At 33.5% G+C, this 26,878-nt stretch overlaps 2 protein-coding genes across 2 annotated transcripts in view; one reads left to right on the top strand and one right to left on the bottom strand.

Moving 5' to 3' along the window:
• Positions 1–26,878, bottom strand: part of LOC132026660 (sperm-tail PG-rich repeat-containing protein 2-like) — a 217,008-nt gene that overhangs the window by 2,648 nt on the left and 187,482 nt on the right. The window lies entirely within an intron of this gene.
• On the top strand, positions 10,851–11,425 carry LOC132014058 (zinc finger CCCH domain-containing protein 14-like). The gene has a single exon (XM_059394664.1). It carries the CDS (start codon positions 10,851–10,853, stop codon positions 11,304–11,306), a length of 456 nt encoding a protein of 151 aa, XP_059250647.1. The 3' UTR covers positions 11,307–11,425.

The following is a 26,878-nucleotide window of genomic DNA, read 5'->3' on the forward strand; positions in this document are numbered from 1 at the left end:
TTATATATGCAATTAAAAACTACCACTTTGAAGAACAGATCCTTGCAGATGTTTTCAAAACTAAAATATATTAGAATTGATAAATTCACATGAAACATTTTTAAGACTTTAACTTCATTATCATTGGACACTTCAAAATTTACAATAAAAGATGACATTTGGCTCTAGTTCAATCCTTCTAACATCAATTCAATTAAGAAGATAGATATCCAAAATTATAAAGCCTTTGTGAGAAGCTGCTATGAACTGAATTTCAGTTTGTGCTCCCCCCACCAAATTCATATATTAAAACCCTAATCACCAATATGATAGTATTTTGAGATGAGGCCTTTAGATAGTAATTAGGGGTGGGGGCAGCTGGGTGGCTCAGTCCAGTAAGACGGCTGCCTTTGTCTCACACCATGATTCCAGGGTCCTGGGACCAAGCTCTGTATTAGACTCCCTGTTCAGTGGGGAGCCTGCTTCTCCCTCTGTCCCTCCTCTCTCTGCTCTCTCTCTGGGTCTCTCTCAAATAAATAAATAAAATCTTTAAAAAAAAAAAAAAGGTATTTAGGTCACAAGAATAGAGCTCCTCATGATGGGATTACTGCCCTTACAAAAAGAGACACGAGAGAATTTATTTCCATTCTCTGTCTCTGCTGTGTATACAGATGTCTATCGGCAAGCCGGGAGGAAGACCCTCACTAAATCAAATTTCACTTTGGGCATCTTGATTTGGATTTCCCAGACTCCCAGACTGTGAGAAATAAACTTATACTATTTAAGCTATCCAGTCTACAGCATTTTTGTTATAGCAGTCAGAATGGACTAAGAAGCTCAGTGTTTTAAAAGGAATCTTGTAGCAGATGCCATCTTGCATGAATGACTTTGGAATAATGTAATTTCTATTCATAATGCATAGAAACAATGTACATATACAACATAATATCTTTACAAATATATATACAAACTAAACTACACATGGGAAAATATATCAGTTACTTCAGTATGCAGAAAAGAACACAAACTTATCATCAGGAAATGGGTACATGATTCCACAGTCAACTAATTAAAATTGTAACTTTAACCATAAAGATGTATAAAGGTTAATGCAACAAGTAAGACTATTAACCAAACATATTGTATCAGTAAACTTCATTTTCAACCCTGAAATGAAATATAGGAAATACAGTCTCTTTCCTGTCCTTACTATGATGCTACAGCAATTGATAAATATTTACCTTCATGATTATAACTCATTAAAAGAAAAGAAAATATTCAAGTGTACTTTTAGTAGATTTCTTTCTGTTGGAATTCCTTTGAGGAGCATTAAGTAAAGCAAAACTCTCAGTATGCATCTTGTTGCATTTTAGCTCTTAGTTTGCTTTAAGCTACAGAGCATTTAAAAAAAAAAGTCTATTGTACTTGATCTTAAAATTAAAATATATTTCCAATTACCTGTGTTACTGCTTTTATATAATACAGGTCAAAGATTTACATTGCTTCACCAGTTGTGATTCACAGATAGATTATACAGAAATTATCTTCTATTTATTTACTAAAATGCTACATTTTAATCACAGGTCATAGAAGAAGAAAACTTCTCATTCCAAACCAAACACCTATGGAAAATTCTGCCTGAATCATGACTATTATATAATGGGAATTCAAGAGCAGGTAATATTATAGTTACATATTTTCCAGCCTTATGCCAACCAACTCTCTACGAAATGTCAACTGATGCTCTAGGACAAAAATGGAAGAAAACAGGAACAATTTTTAATTTAAAATAAAAATCATTTTGGTACATTAGAGGGGACTCAAAAATAATACCTCTATAAATAAAGTTACAAAACCTCAGATTAAAAAATGTCTATCTTCATAATGAGCCTAAATTTATAAATTATGTGAAATCATGTGAAAAAGAATGAAAACTACTGAAAAGTATCTCCTGTGTAAGCATATCTCTAGGAATTAAAAAGCATCTAGAAAATTGTTCACTAAAATAGACCACATGGCTTTAAAATGTCATTTAGAGAGTTGAGTTTTTATGGAACACATTTTGTCATGCTGATTTTATATATCCTTCAGCTCTAAAATGAAATAATAGCTAAGACAAAAGATTAGTACACAAGTAACTATTATCATCAATGTCAAAACCACATTTTGGTTTATTGCTCTTTTCCTGCTCTATGATGTGAGGTAATGAAATGGCACTTCAGATTATGACCAAACAACTCTTGTCTATTAAATTGAGCTGATAGATGATGAGAAAAAAACAGACAAGAGTCTCAATAATGCATAAACTTTTAACCAAAATTCCACATATGTTTTACCATCCTGTTAAACTTTCTGTTCAAAAACAAAATGGGGATTACATGTTTTAAGAACTAAGGTCTTAAATACTTGAGACTGACATCTTAAAATTCTATAGAGTATCTAAGAATTATTGTCCACACAGTCCCCAAGACATGGTCTATTATAATGTACTCCAACCTAAGCAGACTGAGAACTGCATCAATTGGAGTCTGCCTAAATCATCCATCAGTTAAAACATGTGTTCCAAGCATTGGGTAAGGAATAGGGCCAGCATTATTGTGATGTGGAAATACAAAATCAAATAGATTTTGTTTGACTATAATATATATCTTCAGAGAGCAATGTCTGCTTATCCATGTACTTCTAAATACATTCTTACGAAATTCTTACCAAAATGTGCATCCATAAGCCCTATCAAATGAAGTCTTTGAACTGATCCTGCTCTGATAAGTACATTATACAAATTTAAATGACTTTCATTAGTCTTGTAAATTGAAGTATAATATACTTTGTGTATGACTTTCAGAACCAACTAGAAGGAAAGATGACCAGCTTTCACCTACTACTACTTTAAGTAGGTAGTATATAAATATCTAACACATGAGTGACTTTTATTGATGAATGAACCAAGTTATCAAAGTTATCAAATAATCAATGAAATATGAAGTTGTTTTCAAGGTAAATAAAGTATTGCACAACTGGCCTGGCAGAGTAGCAAATTTTCCTTTCATAACTGAATTTTGATGTTTTTTTTAAAGATTTTATTTATTTATTTGAGAGAGAGACAGTGAGAGAGAGCATGAGTGAGAAGAAGGTCAGAGAGAGAAGCAGACTCCCCGTGGAGCTGGGAGCCCGATGCGGGACTCAATCCCGGGACTCCAGGATCATGACCTGAGCCGAAGGCAGTCGTCCAACCAACTGAGCCACCCAGGGGTCCCTGAATTTTGATTTTTATATACTGCTGTTCCTACTTAAACATTTGGAGCTAGAATGCCAAGAAAATTAGCTAAGCAAAAAACTAGAGTAAGTCTCAGGATATATTCCAAGTCCTCTTACATCCCCATCATTATTTTAACATTTAATTAAAGGTGAATTAGTAAGGTATTCCCTCTAAGACTAGCACATCTCTTTGAATATTATATGTAAAAATCATGGTAATGCTGTATCTTTGTAAAGTACATCAGGTCATAGATTAAGTGATTAGAGTTCTTTAAATATAAACACCAAATTTACTTTGAACATCTGATTAATATTAAGGAAGCTAAACTCTTTTTTTTTTTTCAGTAAAATTTTTAAAAATTTTTTTCAGTGTTTTAAAATTCATTGTTTATGGACCATACCAGTGCTCCATGCAATACATGCCCTCCTTAATACCCACCACCAGGTTCACCAAACAACCCACCCCCTACCCCTCCAAAACCCTCAGTTTTTTTCTCAGAGTCCACAGTCTCTCATAGTTTGTCTCCCCCTTCAATTTCCCCCAACTCACTTCTCCTCTCCATTTCCCAATGTCCTCCATGTTATTCCTTATGTGCCACAAGTAAGTGAAACCATATGATAATTGACTCTCTCTTCTTGACTTATTTCACTCAGCATAATATCTCTTCCAGTCCCATCCATGTTGATACAAAAGTTGGATATTCATCCTTTCTGATGGAGGCATAATACTCCATTGTCTATATGGACCATTGTCTATATGGTCCATTGTCTATATGGACCATTGTCTATATGGACCATATCTTCTTTATCCATTCATCTGTTGAAGGGCATCTTGGTTCTTTCCACAGTTTGGTGACTGTGGCCATAGCAGCTATGAACATTGGGGTACAGATGGTCCTTCTTTTCACTACATCTATATCTTTGGGATAAATACCTAGTAGTGTAATTGCAGGGTCATGGGGTAGCTGTATTTTTAATTTCTTATTTATTTATTTATTTATTTATTTATTTATTTGAAAGATAGAGATCACAAGCAAACAGAGAGACAGGCAGTGGGGGGGGGAGAGCAGGCTCTCCGCTGAGCAGGGAGCCTGACGTGGGGCTCGATCCCAAGACCCTGGGATCATGACCCAAGCCAAAGGCAGAGGCTTTAACCCACTGAGCCACCCAGGCGCCCCTGTATTTTTAATTTCTTAAGGAATCTCCACACTGTTATCCAAAGTGGCTGCACCAATTTGCATTCCCACCAACACTATAAGAGGGTTCCCCTTTCTCCACATCTTCTCCAACACTTGTTTATTGTCTTATTGATTTGGGTCATTATAACTGGTATAAGATGGTATCTCAATGTGGTTTTGATTTGAATCTCCTTGATGGCTAATGATGATGAACATTTTTTCATGTGTCTGTTAGCCATTTTTATGTCTTCTTTGGACAAGTGTCTGCTCATGACTTCTGCCCATTTCTTGACATGATTATCTGTTTTTTGTGTGTTGAGTTTGTGAATTGCTAAGGAAATGTTGAAAAAGAAAAACAAAACTGGGGACATCACATTGCCTAATTTCAAGCTTTACTACAAAGCTGTGATCACCAAGACAGCAGAGTACTGGCACAAAAACAGACACATAGACCAGTGGAACAGAGTAGAAAAGCCCAGACAAGGACCCTCAATTCTGGTCAAATAATCTTCGACAAAGCAGGAAAAAATATACAGTGGAAAAAAGACAGTCTATTCAATAAATGGTTCTGGGAAAATTGGACAGCCATGTATAGAAAAATGAAACTCAACCATTTTCTTACACAATACACAAAGATAAACTCAAAATGGATTAAAGACCTCAACATGAGGCAGGAATCTATCAAAATCCCAGAGGAGAACATAGGCAGTAACCTCTTCAAAATCAGTCACAGCAACTTCTTTCAAGACATGTCCCCAAAGGCAAAGGAAACAAAAGCGAAAATAAACTTTGGGGACTTCATCAAGATTAAAAGTTTCTGCACAGCAAAGGAAATAGTCAACAAAACAAAGAGGCAACCCACGGAATGGAAGAAGATACTCACAAATGACACCACAGACAAAGGGCTGATATCCAAGATCTATAAAGAACTCCTCAAACTAAAAAAAACAAAGAACTCCTCAAACTCAACACATGCAAGCTAAATTCTTTAAGAAAGATATAGAAAATAAATGATTTTTTTTTATGTTGAAATGGCTAATTTTACCACTTTAAAATGGAAGTATTTGCCTTTATTTTTTTTTAATTTACTAAAAATTATTAGGCTCCTAAGTGTGTTTGGATTGGAATTTTTCTCCAACTAGCTCTGCTATAATAAAGCTAGACTCACAGAGTTTAGAGTTTTCTGGAAGAAGAGCCTATATGATCAATATAGTGATGAGCCAATTAAACAAAGGTTAAGGTGTTTATTTGCAACTTAAATGAACAAATTTCTGTATCTTAAAACAAACATTTTATAGATTAAGAAAAGATAAAATGGTTTTCATGCTTTGGTGTGTGAATGCTTTATCTACATTCATCAGAGATTAAGCGAAAATGAGGTTAACCATTGAACATCTTAGAAAGCTTCTTGCTCCTCTTCAGTAAACTTAAATCTACTTCTAGATTTAAATCCAGACAAGAATTTTTTCCTTCACCTTATAGGTTCTCTGCTCACTCTGCTCCTGTGATCTTGTAATATAAATATTCTCTAACTCTGTTGCCATAACTTTATGGAATAATAGCAGACTACTAGAAGAATTCAGCAGAATTCTTTCCTCGCAAGCCTTCCAGTCAACTACTAGTAGTTAATTTTAACCAAGACAAATATAACTGTTTATATTAACAATGTTTATTTCCAAATAGTAAATGGTTTCCTCATCCAGCTTTAATACCCAGGATAAGCAAGGCCTATTCACAGCCCTTCCATAGCTGTGGACATGTTTCTCTTCTGGCCTCTGGCTGAACTTGTTTTATGGCTTGAAACATCAAGACTAAAAAAACAAAGAAGATCATATTCAGCACCATATAATTTAAATTAATCTTTCCCAAAGTGTAGTGCATGGACTATAGCCATCAGAATCACCCAGATTAGTGTCAGATTGTAGATTCCTTGGATTCATGCCAAAATAATAAATAATATTATCTGAAAGTGGAACCAAGAAAACAAAATTTTAACAAATCCCATTGCTTTAGACCCCTAAACTAGAATTTAAGATGTAGCAATTAGTGAATGTATCTAAACATCAATTTTTTTTCTCACATGATCTCAAGAATTAGTTATCCAAAGGAGAAAACATTAAATTATGGATGAGACTATCATTTCTCCAAAATATATCTGAATCTCTTATGTCTCAGAAACTGCTTATGGTAGAGCTTCCATCAATGCCTACTTGAGCTGAATTGAGCCAAACTAAAGAAAGAAGCATCTGTTTTTGAGTCAACTAGAATCTACTCCTGTGACCTTAAATATTTTAATTCTTTTCTTTTCATTTTACTTTCTTCCCAGTAATTGTCTATGCAAAAATGGATACCTTAAGGTCTTATTTCTATTTACAATGTGAAAATCATATTTAGATGCTATATCACATAAATGTCTGTAAATACATTTAGAATAATTGTTGCCTATGCAATTAGTAGAAGACTGGCAGTGTTAAGATAGGAAAGAGACTTACTTTTGAATGTATATCTTTTAACACATTATGAATTCTGTTATGGCCATGTCACACTATTTCAATTTTAGGCCAAATGTGCAAAACTTATTTCATGATCATGGAAGATGAAATTTTGTGAAGTATAAGTATATTCACATCTCTATTTTATTTTGGTCTATCATTTTCCAGAATAAATAGTTTTTTAAATATTTTATTTACATATTTATTTGAGAGAGAATGAAAGTGAGAGAGAGAGAGAGATTGAAAGAATGAGTAGGGGGAGAGGCAGAGGGAGACGCAGACTCCCTGCAGAGCAGGGAGCCAAACATGGGAATTGTTCCAAGGACCCTGGGATCATGACCAAAGCCAAAACCAAGAGCTGGATGCTTAATCTACTGAGCCACCCAGGCACCCCCAGAAAAAAACTTGAACCAAATTTAAATTCAAGATTTCTGTATACTAGCCATGTGACTTCCATAAATTCTCTAAAACTTGAGTTTTTGTTTCCTCCTATGTAAAATGGCCCAGAAAGCTTCCTCAAAGCCACACAATGAGTAAGGACACATCATCCAACCGCTTTAAACCCTTGGAACCTCTCTCAAAAAAGGAAAATAAAACCATTTAAATTTTATGAGAAACTGAGCTAATAGATAAGCTGTGACTGACTCTATGATTTTAACAACTCTTTCTACTTCATACTGTCTTCTTAATCTTTAGTTCTCTCAAGCATTTTCCAAAAATGCCAAACAAATATCATCTTAGTTAAATGAGAATGTTATGCTTTCACCTGAATATGACTTCTCTCTAAAAGGTGAATAAAGTCTAGAAGATGGGATAAATTGAGGTCCATATGATAAATTTAGGGATTTTGTTCCTTGATTATTAATTCATTAGCATATCATAAGGATATAATTTTGATTTTACACCTATACTTTTAAATTTGTAAGTACATACACATTTAAGGAAAACAAAAATACAGTAATTCTAAAAATCAAATTGTCTTCAAATCTCCATACTGTCACATCACTAGCTGTCAAGGATGCCACATCCTGCTACTTTTTAAACCTTTTATAAATAATTTTTTTTTTAAAAAATCAAGAGTTAAATGCTGTTTTCCTAGAAACCAAACAACCCTAAGTCCCATCTTTTGGTGAAGGCTGCCTCTCTGTGGCAGAATACAAATGTGTCATATTCTCTGAAGCACTTGTTCTCTTATTTTTTTTAAACTGGTAGAAAAGACCTGTATAATATTTTTAAAGATATAGATTTAAATACAGTATCTTTACTATTTCTTTCAGAATATTATTGGCTTCAGGTTTGGAAAGGTCATGGATCCTGAGGAACTGCCTCACTTACCTAGGCAAGCTATATAATAAGGGATGAAAATAGGATTTAGGCAAGTAACAGAAATCAAGTAAAAGAAAATTGCTCAAGTAGAATGGTCATGTTTACTGTCTTTTTTGAAAGCTTAAGTCATTATTCACTTTACACTGAGTGACCTCTGCTGGCCAGAAAGACACAATTATTAATAGATATTGAACCTACCAGAAAGCAGTTGTTATCTTAATTTCCTGAAGGAATTACTTAAAAATACCAAGTGTACCATAAGATGATGCCTCTTACTCACTTAAAGAACCATGATACAGAAACATATCCTATTTCAAACACTGAAAGTCAAGAAGCTAAATATCAAGTGGATATCTTTTAAAAGCACTGATTTAATTGTTCTTTCTTTACTAATGTCTACATGAGTTGTAATGAAAGTAGGCTTAAAAGGCCTTCTTATTATATTTAGGAATGACATTCATTCTATAATGATTTTTTTTGAGGACTTGGTACTTTTAACCAAATGATAACTGAAAAATTAGCATCTGTACATTTTTTGATTGAAAGGAGCAAAATACCTCTCAATCACAAGCATGCAACTTGTTATATTTCAAAAACAAAGGATTTATTTAATTAAGCAATATTGTCACAGAAGTGGCATTTACCTTATCTAGAATGGAACATACTCCCTCATCAGAAACAGTAAAAATTAATTAGAAGAAGATACCCAGAGGGCCACAGTAAACATTTCAATAACCAATATCAAGCTGCTTTGTTGTTTTCATTTGAGCCATAGGTATACCAAAAAGCATCACTGAGAAAACTGCAGATTCTTTTTTTTTATTGTTTTAACTAGAAATGAAGTATACCAATAAAAGTAATAAAGAAAGTTGCCTGCAAAAATTTTTGGTCAAGAAAATTATTATAATTCCTCATTGCTAATTATTGCAATATCCTCTTCCCCTCGTCTTCTTTTTTTTTTTATCTGTTTAACAACGTCCAGAGGGAGAAAAAGAAACATATTTGGTCTCTGCTTCTGCAAATACTGAAATCTATTTATATGCAAATAAGCTATCCATTATTAGTATGAGAAGAGACTTGTGCATAAAGGGAGAAATAAATTATCACTAGAAACCATTAATGAAATCTATTTCAAAACATAACATTTTATAAGAGCCCTCATTCATGTAATATTTGTTTAAGCCTTGAGGGGAAATATTGAGTTCTACACTTAGATGAAACCTGATACTACATTATTTCCCATGCCAATTTGTTTTGTAAAATGCATTTATTCTTTCCTTAGAAATGACTTGATAATTGTAACTCCAATGAGTCTTTTTAAGAGAACTTTATCATTGAATTCAGAGTCCTATGTTTTTGTCATATAATTATCAGAATTTTTAGGGAAGTTTATTTTTGCTCTGTTACAATAATTGTTATTCCCTGAGGTTTAAAAACATTAACATTCATTTTTATAATCTTATGGTAGTAACATAAAAATAAATGAGTTTTAAGAAGAAGGAATATGAGTCTTTCTGGAATAAGTTGAATTTCTATAGAGAAGAATAAAATAAGCAATAATCAATGCAGACCACAAAATAGTTTCATATGCTTTGACCATTTTCTCTTTGGATTTCTTGTTTTGTTTATTTATTTTTTTTAAAGATTTTATTTATTTATTTGACAGAGAGAGATCACAAGTAAGCAGAGAGGAAGGCAGAGAGAGAGAGAGGAGGAAGCAGACTCCCCGCTGAGCAGAGAGCCCCATGCGAGACTCGATCCCAGGACCCTGAGATCATGACCTGAGCCGAAGGCAGCGGCTTAACCCACTGAGCCACCCAGGCGCCCTGTTTTGTTTATTTTTTACATAAACTTCAGTGTGTTTATCAATTTCTTCAAAAACTCCCAATTGGAATGTTAAGTGGTATTACATTGATCGATTAAAATAGGGAAAACTCGTAATCTTCTTACATAAAACCATCCCATTCAAGAGCCTAAAATTAGTTCCTCGTTTATTCAGACCATTATCTCTGTCCATTATTAGAATTCAAAAATTCTCTTTATGGAAAACTTTTGTCTTCTTACTTAATTCCTAGGAACTCTACTCCTTTTGGGAGTTGAACTTATTTTTATTATTTTTTATATATGATCACTGCTAGTATAGAGAAACGTTACAGATTTTGTATATCATTATTATATCTAAGAAGTATGCTAAAATTTCTTAATAGTTTTAGTAGATCCTGTATTTTCCAAAAGTTATTTTGCTATATGATGCTATAATCTAAAATTAAAGATAATTTTATCTTTTAATCTTTGTATTTCTTTTATCTTCTTAGTTATTCTGTCCTTAGGTATTGGTATAAACCATCTACTTTGTTAGGAAAGCACAGTAGTAGTGGGTATCCTTGTCTTCCTTCCTTTAAAAATAACATTTACTGTGGGTTTTAAGTGTATAAGCTTTATCAAGTTATAGAACTTACTTGTTTTGATAGTTTTCTGAGTTTTTGTTTTTTAAGCACAAATAAGTAAATTTAACTAAGGTATTATTTCTATAGCTCTTTGTTAAAGTACTTTATTAGTTTTTTTAAAGATTTTATTTACTTATTTATTTGAGAGAGAGAGAGAGGGAACACAAGAGATGAGTGAACTGATTGTGGTTCAGAAACCCGAAAAACTTCTGGAGCGTTGCAAGTACTGGCCTGCCTGTAAAAATGGAGATGAGTGTGCTTACCATCATCCTGTTTCACCGTGCAAAGCCTTCCCCAATTGTAAATTAGCTGAAAAATGTTTATTTGTTCATCCAAATTGTAAATATGATGCAAAATGTACTAAGCCAGATTGTCCCTTCACTCACATGAGTAGAAGAATTCCAGTACTGCCTCCAAAACCAGTTGCAACACCAGCATCACCTTCTAGTAGTCAACTGTGCCATTATTTCCCTGCTTGTAAGAAAATGGAATGTCCCTTCTATCATCCAAAACACTGCAGGTTTAACACTCAGTGTACAAGACCCGACTTCACGTTTTATCATTCCACCATTACTGTGCTACCACGACATCCCTTGAAATGGATTCGACCTCAAACCAGTGAATGACTGTCCTACTTGGCAGAAGACTGGAATTTCCATCTACTGGTGAAAATATTCTGCAATACTTGTCAAACCTTTGAAACTTGGAATATACTGCTTTCATAATATGAAGTTTATTGCCTATCTGAAGTGTCTAATTTTTCAAGTTTGTAAGTTTATTAAGTGGTTTTAACATTGGGTGTTATTTGACTGTGGAAAGACCATTCAAGGAAAAGCTACATTCTTAAAACATTGGAGGCGTGTTTGCACCCTGAAAAAAAAGGGGGGGGGGGAGAAGAGGGAGAGGGAGAAGAAGACTCCCCATTGAGCAGGGAGCCCAATGTGGGTCTTGATCCCCAACCCAGAATCATGACCTGAGGCAAAGGCAGACGCTTAACTCACTGAGCTACCCAGGCACCCCATAAAGTATTTTTTTAAATGGCACAGTACAGAAAAATGGAAACCGCCTAGAATGTACTGCTACCAAAACTCTTCTTATCTCTGGCCTTTCTGATTTACTCTTGCTATTAGATAACTAAGCAGTTTAAGATGCAGTGTTCGGCCCATCACCCTCTACCATGCCTCATGCTTGCATTTAATAGAAAAGAGCACATGGAAGGTCCTCTTGAGAAAGGGAAGTAAGCTCTTCTATTTATTCAAACTTAAAGTAAAGCCCACTATTTAACATATCGTTGCCTTCAACAGGCAAGACAAAAATTTCAAATCAGAAATGTTGTTAAAAGAGAGAAGAGTACTACTTATGTTGGTGTTTCCAAAGACTACTCAAAATAGTCTTTTTATTTTTTTAAATGTATGGACAGCAAAGTTCACCTGGCATATGATAGGAGCTAGCAACATGAAAGAAAAAGACCAAAATAAATTTTAAAACTGACCCTAGAGAAGAAAGAGATTCTTTAGGGAAAAAATATAACTTTAAAAACTAAATAAGTAGTATAAAATACATTTATAATAATTATGGCATCTATAAAAACAAAAATCAATCAGAGAAACAAATGTATTCTAAGAGCACATAACTGTTAGTATAGAAAACTTATTGAGATGAGAAAAATAGCCAAAGGGGGAAAAAAAACACTTAGCCAAATATAGAGCAAAAGAGAAAGAGAGAATATGATAGAAAAGTAAAGAAACATTAAAAAAAAATCTGGTAGGTCTAAATCCAGAGTTTCCAGAAAGAGAAAATAGAAAATATCAGAGATTAAAAAAAAAAAAATTCCTAAATGTTTCAACAGAAAGGAAGACAGAAGGCAAGTCCTCCTACAAAAGAAAAAAAAAAATTCAAAATTCTAGCTTACTTTATTTGCATCAGCAAAACCAGATATTAGGAGACAATGAAGCAAAATAGGACAATGTATGAGAAAATTAAAGGTGTTTTGAAATATAGAGTCCTGCATGAATGTCCAGGACTAATATGCACCAGTTTTATAAGAAAACAAATGCATGCATAACGGAGATCAACAGAGCTAAAACAAAGAGGGCCACAGGTTTAAAAAAAATTAAAAAAGTGCGATTGCCACTTTGGATAAAATAATAACTAACACAAGAAAAAGGATAGATAATTTATATGATTCCACTTGTATGAGGTTTTAAATGGCACAGTACCTACAGTAATCAAGATTCATAGAGAAAGAAAGTAAAATGATGGTTGCCTGGAGCTGGAAGGGAAGCCGTTGTTTAATGCAGGGAGTTTTAAGTGTTGCAAGATGGAAAGAGTTGTGTGGATGGATGGTGGTGACGGCTGCACAACAGTATAAATGCACTTAATACCACTGAACTGTATACTTAAAAATGGTTACAACTGTAAATTTATATTATGTGTATTTCACCACAATTTTTAAAAAGATAATTTCAGACAACTATATAAGGAAGCTACAGTATCAATATAAAGCTAATCAAAATGTGGAAAAATTTAAACAACTAATCGAATGTAAAAGAGAGACTCCATGTGACTTTCATGAGAAGAATATGCTAGTTTGAGAAGCCTAAAGGTCATGGCATTGGAACCACAGAAAGAAAATTAATCCTTGCATTTCACTTGTTTCATCATTGAGTAATTTATAAAGTAGAGAGTGAGGGGCAGAACACTGCAAAGATAAATGAACAGGGAACAGACAAGAAGAGTTTGGGAAGCAGGGCATTCTAAGGTGTTTTCACTTTTGTGTACTGTAGTGTTTAAAAAGTACTTTAATAGAGAGCTGAAGAATTAATATCTTAATTAAATTTTTCTATTTGTGCTTAGAAAACAAAACTTAGAAGACTATCAGTACAAGTAAATTCTTTAACTTGATAGAGGTTATAAACCTAAAAGTTTTTCTCTGGTAAAGGGAAAGAATGAGTCAAAAGTCCATTTGCTTTTCTCTGAGCTTTTCTATATAACTTTGCTACCATGTGCATGTATTATACATATCAAGTGTGTATACACATACACATAGTTTCTCCAGCTTTTGTTTCTAGAACTATGATTTTCAGAGTAGAAACAAAATTCTGAAAAGAAGGAAAATACATTTCAGACTGAAATATCTGAGCCTTTATATTTAAAATTCACCAAGTCATCAGAAGGAAAAGATACATATGAAAAATACATAATTACCTATATCTTGGTTTCTATAGTAAAAAAAAAACCTGAAAGGTCAAATTTTATAAATAAAGACATTAGGCAGATATTATGTATATGTGTTCATATCTTCACATAATAATGATGTGTCTATCTCATGGTTCTATATTAGCTTTCTTTTTACCCTTTTAAAATATTTGTGTTCCTTCTTAAGTCATTTAGAAATCTAAATAAAATGTCTCCTATATGTGTGATTGTCTGTAACTAATTTTCAAGCATGGGTTTTATTATGTTTCAATGAAAAACTGATATGTTTGCTAAATGAACAGCCTAAGTCAGGCAAAGATGACAATGCTTCTTGTATCTTTCATTAGACTTGCAAAGAACTGAAACTCTTTTCTAAGTATCAGAAAAATATTCTCCAGGTTTTTTCTGCAGAATTAAAGTTTTCACAGAATTTACTTGTTATCACACATATAAAGTATTCCTTGGCCAAATAAGTTTGAAGTAAGTTGGACTGAACAAAGTTAAAACACTTTTTTTATTGCAGGTCATGACAGAGCTTGTAATATTCTAATTCACGCATAACAAAAGATCAACAAATTGTGTGTATTTTCCACCATATATGTTTGCTCAGGCCCTCCATTTTCTTTTCACAATTTTCTTATAGAGCTAATGTTTGCAAAACATACTTAGAAAAATTTTAATTTCTAGGATGCCACCTTGGTTACCCAATTTCTAGCATCATTTTCAATGTACTAATTCTGAAATTATAATTTAAATCTTAGCTATAGTGTTGGTTAAAAGCACAAATGAAAAGAGAGACAAAATTATAGCAAAAACATTTTTATATTTTCATTAAAAATTCAAAGTAAATTATAGTTAAATATCTCACATTTAAAAGCCAGTTAGATCATCTTTAGTTTTAGATATTATGGAACTGTGTTCCTCAGTTTGCATAATCAGTCATCTTCAACAATGCATAGTATTATCTAGCCAGACAATAACTTCGTCAATTTCAGAATGAAGTATCTTCAGATAACCACAGAGTATGAACCAAAGAATTCTATCAATAGTGAGTGGTATTCTCTGTAATTGGGAACAGCTGTAAGAAACTTCTTCATTTATATTCTCTTCAATCTCTCTAATAAGAAAGATAGTAGCTGCAGTCTATTTGAAATTTGTACACTGGAATTATTATATGGAATAGCAAAGTCAAATATCAATACTGAGAAAAATGAGCTACTTTGAGGTCAAGAAATTAATTTATTTATAATTATTATATAAATATATAAATATAATATAAATATATTATTTATATAAATATAAATAAATATAAATGTAATAAATATAAATAAATATTGGTTTAAAAATGGCCTTCCAGTCCATCAATAATATTTTTAACTTTAATTAGTATTTTTTAAATATCATAGGAAGAAAAAAAACAACTCACTGAAATAGGAGGTCAAAATTATTTGCTTTTAGGTTCAAGAAATCTATGTGTAGAAGTAATCTTCCAAATTGTTATTATCTTCACAATTTATTTATGCTATTATCTTGACAATTTCCTCTCATATATGGCCAGAATAATTTATTCATGATCCTCTCAGAGCAAAATTCAGGATCTAATATTGGTGAAAGGCTTACCTGGCTCAGGAAACGAAATCACTTTAAAAGCTGAGCATACCTGTTGAAGCAGCCCCCCAAAACTGAGGTGGGGGGGGGACGCTGCATGAGAGAAAAGCTCAGTTGGAGTTAAAGAATCTATTTGACCAAATTAAGCAAATCTCTCAGCAGACCCTATGGAAAGCAATTAGTTGGGCTACAGAAAAATACCCAAAATATAACCAAGCAAAGAAAAAAATACCTTATCCCCATAAATATCTTCTGGGGAACATATTAAAGAAACCTGTTAAGGGTGTGAGTGGGTGTGTGTGTCTGTGTGAGGGAAAAAGAAAAAAAGAAGACAGAATACAGAATTCTTAGGCCCAACTAAGGAAAGAGAAAATAGTGCATAACTTTAGATCTTAAAATCCTCATCTCATTTCTAAGGACCTGTGCCTTTAACTAATTTCTGGAAAGAAAGCACCTGTTATCAAGAGTCAGAGGAAGATCTGATGGATGCTGGTAGACGATGGGGAAGAATATATGACTTGGATTACTTTTCAAAGTTGGAAAATAGAATATAACTTGTGTCACTATAGTTCCTTTTATTTTGATGAAGCTACCAGGATGGGTGATTCAGCTGGAACTTTAGTATTAGATTAATTTTGGCAACAATTACTGAAATAGAAATGTGTCAGAAACTGATATTAGATATGTTCCGTGTGATAATAATGTAACTTTACAAACTATGACTTTGGGCGGGATGGGGGAGGAGGGGAATCCTTTTCTGGCCTATATAACCAGGAGCTTGAAACACTGAACAAGGTGTGTGGATGAACTGGAACTAGCTCAGAGATGGAAGACTCAAAACCAGACTGCATCCAACATCATAAACCCTCGTAAGGAGTAGAGCAGAGAAGAAATTTAGGTAAATAGGAAAATATACTAAAGAATGCAAAAAAATACTAAAAATAATAAAGAAACCAGACAAGTCTGATAAGACTTGATATGTCCAGAAACATATCCTTCATACAGTCAATCTGTTTTAAAGTAGGAAAATATACTAAAGAATGCAAAAAAATACTAAAAATAATAAAGAAACCAGACAAGTCTGATAAGACTGATATGTCCAGAAACATATCCTTCATACAGTCAATCTGTTTTAAAGTAGCTTTTTGTTTCAGGCATGAAACTGAAAAAGAAATAGTAAGAAAAGCTACCCATTTTTTTTTTTTTTTTGTAAAAGTAGAGGATTGCTTTGTTTCTTTTTCTTTTTAAGGTATCCATTACAGAGAATCAAGAGCTAAAAACTACATTTCGGTTGCATTATGAATAATAACGTTCTTTTAGATTGATGTTGCCCAAATGTTATTTATTATCCTCTACTTAGAATTGTGCAATTACACAAAGTGGTTATTTTTGAGATCAGATGAAATACATCAAATTCCAAGCTTTAGAGAAATTTTACATCTTAACCATTGTCTTCTTTACACTGACTTCATCTTATTTACACAACTAAGGAAATCTACATTTTAAATTATTATTTTGGGAGACTATGATAAACTAAAGATACGATCATTTGTTTCCAAACTACTCAGAGCTTGAATCACCTATTAAAAGTTGATCTTTCATTTTATATTGCGGAACACAAATCTGTAGAAACCAAAGTTAAGGAAGATTCTCATTATCTTAAATCTTCTGTTCAATAAAGTCCTAATTCATTTAGCATTTTGGTATTACATGAGATACAAAGAGGAAAAATTAAAAGTCCTCCCTCAAGGAAATACCAGTAGAGTGGAAAAGGGAAATGGGACAAATGCACATATGCCTATACCATAAGATAGAAAAAGATTAGTAGTATTGGTTCTATGGGGCTCTAAAAGAGAGAAATTTCATCTGGTTGGCAGAATCAGAAAAGATTTTGTAAAAGAGGACATTTGAGATAGGCCTAGAAAATGAGTAGAATTTTGTTGAACAGGTACAAACTATTTCCAGGTGAAGAAAACAATATACGCAACTTCTTTATATAGCAGATCATGAGACACAGTTTGGAAACTGAATAGTGTAATTCCAATAGATGATACATAGAAGAACACAAGGAGGGGGAGTGGGGAATGGAGAAGATTAGAATGGAAAGTTTGCAACCATAATATGTAAGTTGAAGTCTTGGCACTTATACAACAGTCAACAGTTAGCCATGAAATATTGGTGAGCTTGGTTATGATAGGACCAGGACTGTGTTTCAGAAGACCCTTGAACCACTCATCTTCCCATATATATAAGAATGATGAAAATGACTTCTTAGAAAGTATTCTTTTTTTTTCCTACAACATTATTTCCTCTACAGTATACTATACAACTTATCTATTCTACTCAGAATATATAACGGGTACTATTCCAAACAGTTTAGAATAAGCCCCTAGGTAATTACTGTGTAGCCTTATCTTGATATCAAATAGCTCCTTAATTGTTGGAGGATAGAGGAGTGGAGTAGAGAAAAGCAATATTAATTCCTTATTCATATATATTAAATTTCCACAAATATTTTTAATTTTATTGGACATTTACCAAAATAGTTCATTTTTAAATTTTAATAATAGTTTTTGCTTGTTTCAGCTGATTATTACTATATTCAGAAAATTAAATAAAATTATAAGGTTCAAATGGAAGACTTGTAAATTCTTTTTGCTACTTTACCATCTGTTTTTCACATAAAAGAGCAACATAATGCTTTTAAAAGTGTTACTCCAATTACCAATGAAATTTCTATTTTTCTTAATGCCAAGTTGATACTTCCAGAAATAGTTCCTTATAAAGTCACCTATTTACTTAATCTATAAACAAGCTACCAAGCAATGGTTTAAGAACAGGTTTAAGAAATGTATCCTCAGGGGCGCCTGGGTGGCTCAGTGGGTTAAGCCGCTGCCTTCGGCTCAGGTCATGATCTCAGAGTCCTGGGGTAGAGCCCCGCATCGGGCTCTCTGCTCAGCAGGGGGCCTGCTTCCTCCTCTCTCTCTGCCTGCCTCTCTGCCTGCTTGTGATCTCTGTCAAATAAATAGATAAAATCTTTAAAAAAAAAAAAAAAGAAATGTATCTACAATATATCTACAATATGGTATAATTTATGCACTTATATTGACACTTCAAAACTAGGGCCTATTCCAGAACTGCTTTCAGTCAAATTTAAATCATCCTTACCTGATCTTTCAGAGCCCTCTGCATAAAAATAAGAATAAAATTGTATACAAAAGTGTCCTCAATTGGTCCAATACACCAAATTCACATCAATAAAGAACAATTATGGTATATTTAATTTTATTCCTTTTTAAATCTATCTATAAAATTATGTGTTAATCTCCATACAAAAGATATTTTTAAAAACTAAAGATATTTTTTTCTTCTTAGTTTTCCCTTTAGTCAATTTATTTCATGAAATCATCTCATATATTCCCAAGGCCAATAAACTATGCTACAATTATGAATATCATAGCTTGATATATCTCATTAAAGTAAAATTTACATCATCATAAATAAAATGTCAGAAAAGCTGTTACCTTTACAGTTATGGGAAAACAGTGAATTCTATTAGAACTTAGTAAAAACTTGAATGAATAAAATGTTTTATGATGGTTTATATGGAACCATATTGTTCAGTGAACCTAGATTAAAAGCAGCTATGAAAACTTGGGAAAACTTCATACCATATGCACATATGATTTTATCTTTACAAAATATTTCTGAGTCAATTAAATAGCAGTTAGAGTAACATAATGAAGGTTCTCAAAATTACATTGCAATTCAATACTTGTTTGAAAAATAAAGAGTTAATCTTAACATCTGGATTTCTAATCCTCTATAGAAAATGTAGTATGAGAAGATGATAGTCATTTGAGATAATTTAACTTTTGGGTTTCTGTACCTCATCTTTTTCTCTAGAAGTTCTTGGATATTCCAGTTGTCCATATTTACATAATGCTTTAACCTTTACATCAGGTTTAGTTTTCTTTATAAAGATGGTCATATGATAATGACTAATGAAGTGTGACTAAACAAAAAGCTATGAAACAGATACACTCATGAGAATTTCAGACAGGACCAAAAATTTATTGTTGAGCTTTCAATATATTGTTACAATGTATACACATAAAACCATACCAATTTATATCTTTGGCTCACTAAATTAAGGGCCACCATAAAATAAGTTTGAAAGCAATGCTATAATAACTTGGTTGAAATGATATTCATACTTTAATCCATAGATTTTAAAGCTAAAAGTACTAAAAAATTATTTGTTTCAGGCTTTACCTAAAGGAATTCCTTCTGAAATATACTTGCAATGTGATTATCCAACTTCTCCAGCAAGTTCTCATTGGTAGAAACAGAAGGAACAAAACTTTATCCACAAAGAAAACTACTGGGAAATGTCTTCTCCCATTCTGTTGGTTGCTGGGGGAGTGGGAACGGCGGGGGTTGGGGGGGACGGGTAGGGTGGCTGGCTAATGGACAATGGGGAGGGTATGTGCTATGGTGAGTGCTGTGAAATGTATAAGACTGATGATTCACAGACCTGTACCCTTGAAGCAAATAATACACCGTATGTTAATTTAAAAATAATAATAATGAAAAGAAAACTACTGGGAAGTAGCTTTATTTCAGCCTATAGCACATACAAAAGACCAAAGTGCTGGTTCATGTTTGTGCCAGGTTTTAGCAGATAGTGGATAATAGGTAAGATAAAATCACACCCAAATCTAGTCAGCTAAATTATAAAGATATCAATGACTAGTAGAGGGATAAAAGAAAGGTTTTAAAGAGCTTAAACAAGTTATACTTACAGCATTAGTGTCATCCTTTTTTAACTACTGTTAAACTAGTATGGCACAGGGCACAGCAGACTCAACCCTTTGCGACCTTCTAAGATATCTCACAAATTATCACAGTAATAGAGAACTCATAAGCTCCTAAAATACACTATTTTATTTTCTGTTTACTGTGTCTACTGGAAAGTTCTATCACTGTTATTTCTAAACATCTGCTTACCTCTAACTATATGAGATTGCCTGATCCTGAGACACCCATAAAACTGTATTTACCAACATGCTTTGGGCACTTGTGCATGCCAGCCATTACACTAAGAACCTTTGTCAATTAGGAATGATTTTGTCCACAAGTAACAGAAAAATTCATCTAGTGGCTTAAACAAATGTGTAATTACTTCTTTCACATAATAAGGAGTCTTAAGGCTCCTAGGAATGGTTCAACTGCTCAACAAGGGCAGAGTAGGTGTGTAAATGATTCAATCAGCTGTTCTCTCACGCTGGTGAGAGACCTGCCACAACTTAGTTCTCACATCTGTCTCTAATTTCATCCCTCCCTTCTCTTCCCCTCACTCATTTCAGTCATAACTGACTTCTTTATTTGGCACATTCCCAGGCCAGGGTCTCCACACAGGCTGCTCCCTCTACTGGAATGCATACTCTTTGTTTATATATATATATATTATTTTTTTTTTTTTAATTTTTAATTTAAAAGCTACTTTAATGTGTTCACCATTATATGTTTATTAAAAAGTAAAAAAAAAATTTTTTTTAAAGAAAAAAAGCTACTTTAAAACAAATTGAGTGTATGAAGGATATGTCTCTGGACATTTGTGATAAATCTTATGAGTCTTGTATGGTTTCTTTAGTATTTTTCCTGTGGCCTTTTACCTAAATTCCTTCTCTGCTCTACTCTTTAAGAGGGTTTATGATGTTTTAAATTTTTAATTTTTTATGTTTCTCTTCCCAGCAAGTTCCATGAGATAAGTGCTTCTTATATGTTTTATACACTGATATGTCCCCTGTATCTAGAACAGTGTCTGTCTCATAGTAGACACTCAACAAATATATGTTAAATACATGAATGAATTTATTTTTAAGTTGGCAAAAATGGGGGAAAGATAGGATGGACAATCTCTCCGTTTTTGTATAAAAGCCAAAAACTTTTACAGAAATACCCTCAAAAAACTTAGGTTTTGTTGTCCAAACAGGATTACATAATCAACCATAGCTGGAAGAAAGGATGGAAAAGAGAGTGGTTAGCTTTTCCAGACTTTAGAGTGGACAGAGAAAAAGATAAAGGTGGTGGGGGGTAGGAGCGGGAATGAAGTGTGTTGTTAGCCAAACAAAAGTCTCTCATGCACTGTAATACATCACTTAAGCTAAGCTTTAAACTTCATAGTAGGTACTTTTATTATATCCATTTACTGAATGAGTAAATCAAAAGATTATTAAGCAACTTGCTCGAGGTCCCACAGCTATGAAGAGTGGCAATACGGTGTTTTAATCCATGCTGCCAAATCCCACCCCACCCGTGTTATTTCAAGTTTTTATTTAAATTCTGATTAGTTAACATAATAGTGTAATACAGTTGCAGGAGTAGAATTCAGTGATTTATCATTTACATATAATTGCTCATCACAAGTGCCTTCTTAATGCCCATTACCCATTTAGTCCACCATCCGCCCACCTCCCCTCTAGCAACCCTGTTTGTTCTCTATAGTTAAAAGTCTTTTATGGTTTGCCTTAAAATCTTTTTTCCTCCTTTCCCCTGTTTCATGTTTTGTTTCTTAAATTCCACTTATGAGTGAAATCACATGGTATTTTTTTTCCTCTGACTTTTATCACTTAGTATAATATACTCTAACTCCATCCATGCTGTTGTAAATGGCAATCTTGCCCTCTTTTGATGGCTGAGTAATAGTCCATTGTGTATATATGCCACATCTTTTTTTAAAAATTATTTATTTATTTGACAAACAGAGGTCACAAGTAGGCAGAGAGGCAGGTAGAGAGAGAAGAGGAAGCAGGCTCCCCGTGGAGAGAGAGCCTGATGCAGGGCTCAGATCCCAAGACCCTGGGATCATGACCTGAGCTGAAGGCAGAGAGGCTTAACCAGCTGAGCTACTCAGGTGCCCTATACCACATCTTTTTTATCCATTCATCAGTTGATTTATACTTGGGCTCTTTCTACATGTCAGCTATTGTTGATAATGCTGAATCACTCAATATAAACATCGGGGTGCATGTATCCCTTCGTCAGTATTTTTTTTTAATCCTCTGGGTAAATAGTGTAACTGCTGGGTCACAGGGTAGTTTTATTTTTAACTTTCTGAGGAACTTCCATACTGTTTTCCAGAGTACCTGCACCAGTTTCCCTATCTACCAAGTGTTAAGAGGGTTTCCCCTTCTCCTACATCCTCGTAGGAAAACATTTGCTGTTTCCTGAGTTGTTAGTTTTAGCCATTCTTTAAAAAAATATATACATTTTTTATTTAGTTAGTTGACAGAGAGAGAGATCACAAGTAGGCAGAGATCAGGCAGAGAGAGAGGGGGAAGCAGGTTCCCTGGGACCCTGATGTGGGGCTAGATCCCAGGACCCCAAGATCATGACCTGAACCTAAGGCAGACACTTAACCATCTGAGCCACCCAGGCACCCCAGTTTTAGCCATCCTGACAGGTGTGAGATGAGATCTCATTGAAGTCTTGATTTGCTTTTCCCTGACAATAAGTGAGGTTGAGCATATTTTCATGTGTCTGTTGACCATCTGAATTGGATTTCTTCTTTGGAAAAACATCTATTCATGTCTTTTGTCCATTTCTTAAGTGGACTATCTGTTTTTTGGGTGTTGAGCTGGATACATTCTTTATGGATTTTGGATACTAACTTTTTATCAGATATGACATTTGCAAATATCTTCTACCATTCCATTCGTTGCCTTTTAGTTTTGTTGATTGTTTACTTTGTTGTGCAGAAGTTTTTATCTTGATGAAGTCCCAATAGTTCATTTTTGTTTCTGTTTCCCTTGCCTCTGGAGACATGTCCAGTAATAAGTTGCTATGGCCAATGTTTTCAAAGAGGTTGCTGCTTGTGTTCTCTAGAATTTCAATGGTTTGAATTTCAATTTCAATTTCAGTTTCAATTTCAATTTCAATGGTTTACCATTTCACATTTAATTCCCACATTTGTTCAATGTCATATAAGGGCATGACGTTTGGAGCTGCCACAGCTTCTTGCTATCATGAAGTACAAGATTTTTGAGATTCCTAGATCAGAAAGAAGGGAAGCACCTGCATCCTTGATTCTTGTTGTTGAATTATCTGAAACTGGAAGCACAAACCTAGAGTATTACTATTATGGGGGAAGATAAATTCTCAATAAATATGAAATGTTAAAATAAATCTCATAGCTTTAATGTGAATGCTATTACTTGGCCATTGTTCATACAATTCAATGAGAAGGAAAGTTATGAAAGTGCACTAAGGAGATCAGATATTAGAGTTATATGTTAGAAAGAACAGAAAGGTTGGTGCATTGAAAGAAAATTGAATTGCTCAGTGATTTATAATTCTAACAAAAGCTTTCCTAATTTGTGAAAATTCTCATTATAAAAATCAGAGAACAAAAAGAAGGAATGGGGAAGGACATATTGTTTTCCTGATCACATAGATCAAGGATCAACAAGCTTTTTTTGGTAAAGGGCTTGAGATTAATTAATGATCTCTGTTGCAGCTGGTCAACTCAGCCATTGCAACACAAAAGCAGACAGGCAATTTGTAAACAAATGAGCATGACTGTGTTCCAAAAATACTTTTATTTATGTAAACTGAGATTTGAATTTCATATAATTTGGCACTAAATGGTGTTCTTCTTTTGACTTTTTTTTTATCTTTTTCAAATATCTAAAAATGCAAAATAACTTTAAGCTCATGGCCATACAAAAATAGCCAGATTTCATTTGTAGACCTTAATTTGCCAAGCCTGAAATAAGAAAAAAGAATTCTTGTAGTCTAACTTGTTTCTACTCCCACACTAACACAAAACAAGTCTAATTCCATATATCCCCTATTCAGTTCTCCATGGAAGTATTTTATATTAAGGAGGGCATGTGATGTGATGCACACTGAATGTCATATACAACTGATAAATTATTGCACACTATCTGAAACTAATGATGAACTATATGTTGGCTAATTGAATTTAAATTTAAAAAAAAAAAAGAAGCAGTTCCCAGTCAGCTGCCAGAAGATTGCTTACAAGGGACTTCAAATCAATTTGTACATCAAACAATATCTATGAATAGAAAAATAAAATGATTCATATAATCACATAAAAAAATCAAGGATGTTCCATACTTCTTACCACTACTAATTTTTTCCTGCTTTACTCAAACCTAAAAATTTGGAAGGTTTAGGCCATAATAAAACTGAAGAGATAAGCACTTTGCCCTTAATGCATTTATTTATTATACTTTTTACAGAATACAAATCCCACTATTTCTTCTTATTCAATAACACTACATAACTGGCTCCTATTCACCCATTATTCATCATTTTATTATGTGTCTTTTGCAAACTAACTTATTAGTAGAAATACCTATGTCAAAGGAGTAATAGCAATATCGTAAGAGTTTACCCCTTAAATTTATGTAAATGTATTTTATTATTTCACTAATGTAAAGGCAAGCCAATGTAAGAAACCTTTAGGGTTTTTTTAGGGTGATTTATTTTAGGGTGATTTATTTTAAATAGCATGACCATACATCTCAGCCTAGAACAGGGTCAGATTAGCACAGTGCCAGATTAGTACCTATGTCCTTTGTGTAATTATTCACAGTGCCCTATTTCATTAGGAAAAGTATATCCATGTGGAGAATAAATTATATGGTTTCTACAACTTTAGGAAACACATAAGCCTATTTTTGTAGTCTATATTTGATAATTCTATTTTCAAAAGTTCTCGGAAAAGGTCTAATTCTGATGTTTATTCCTGCTCCAAAAGTGATATTTATTTGTGCAATTTTTAATTATGGATTGTGAACTCTTATTCACCAGGGTTTATTTCTGAGAATCTTGTGAGGACTGGGATAGAGATTTTTTGCTTCTCGCAACCACTCTATGGATGGTACCACCGTAAGACTACTTTTTATGTGTTACTATCTCAGGTTAAAATCTTCCAAAATCATGAAAGTAGTGGAATGCAATTGCTAAACTTGAGTTCAGATTTATGATTATGAATTCTTAAGGAAGAACTTTTTAAATTCAGGCCAAAGTAAAATGTTTTCTTTTTTAATATTTTATTTATTTATTTATTAGAGAAAGAGAGCATAAGCTAGAGGGGAGGGGCAGACAGAGAGGAAGAAGCAGAATCCCCTCTGAGCAGGAAGCCCCAGGATCATGACCTAAAGCCAAAGACAGACCCTTAATCAACTGAGCCACCCATGTGTCCCAACAAAATGCTTTCTTACAGGTTTTTTTGTTTTGTTTTGCTGATGTATTCAATATTTTTTTCCTAGTCCATCCTTCAGCTTTTGGGCACCTGGCTTTTGGGCACCTGGGTGGCTCAGTCCATTAAGCATCTGCCTTTGGCTCAGGTCGAGATCTTAGAGTTCTGGGATTGAGCCCCGCATTGTTCTCTGCTCAGTGGGGAGAGGGCTTCCCCCTTTCCTTCTGCCCTTCTTCCCATCTTGTTCTCTTGCTCTCTTCTCTCAAATAAATAAAATCTTTAAAAAAGAAGAAAGAAAAATCCTGGCTTTGTTAATAGGTGTAAATTTCTACTCACTAGTTCTGAACCTAAATCCTTTCTTTATGTGGTTATCAAAATGCTAACTCCCCACCTTCTACAAGGCAGTCAAAGCATTAATAATAACTGCTTACTACTCAAGAGATGCTATCTCTTGAAATCTCTCTTGAGTTCTTGAAGCTCAAAACTACATTTTAAAGCATGTTTGCAATATCTTAGCCAGTACTTTACAGTGTGAGGATTTTTAAAGCATCTAATTTTCCATATTCCCAGAAACCAAACAGAATGGCAAGTGGGGAAGAATAAAACTAGCAAAGGATAAGTTGAAGAGATTGTAAGAAAATTAAAAAGTAAACACAGTAAATGGGGGAGAGATTTTCAAGAAAGACCTGATCAGTCAAATAAGCAACACGAGAAAGATGAATATAAGAAAAAGAACATCAGCTTTATATAAAAGATTGCTAGAAACTTAAAATTGTAAGTTCAGAGCAGTATTTCAGGAGGTGACACCTGAAAAATATTAACCTTATTATTTGAAGAAATTAGCTGAAAATAGAGACACAGAGTAGCCTAAGTCAGGAGATCCTTCATTACTGAAATTATTATACAGATTAAATAATTTTTGTAAATTCTAAGCATGGAGTTCTATAGACACCAAATAATAACTGTTACTTTCTCTAGTCCTTTCTCTTCTTCCATGAGAAAATTACACTGATACTGCAAGATGCTGTAAGGCAAGAACATTATATACTATAAGATAGAATTCTCAGATATAAACTACCATGCAGGAAGGGGTTAACTCAGCAGGCCTTAGTTGCTTAAACCTGCACATTTCCACGAAACACCTGTCTTATGTGAATC

This window comes from Mustela nigripes, chromosome 1, assembly GCF_022355385.1.
Source record: "Mustela nigripes isolate SB6536 chromosome 1, MUSNIG.SB6536, whole genome shotgun sequence".
In the NCBI taxonomy this organism is placed as follows: Eukaryota; Metazoa; Chordata; class Mammalia; order Carnivora; family Mustelidae; genus Mustela; species Mustela nigripes.

Bases quoted from the DNA above. Each gene is read 5' to 3' on its own strand.
- LOC132014058 (XM_059394664.1), top strand. From the start codon at position 10,851: ATGAGTGAACTGATTGTGGTTCAGAAACCCGAAAAACTTCTGGAGCGT.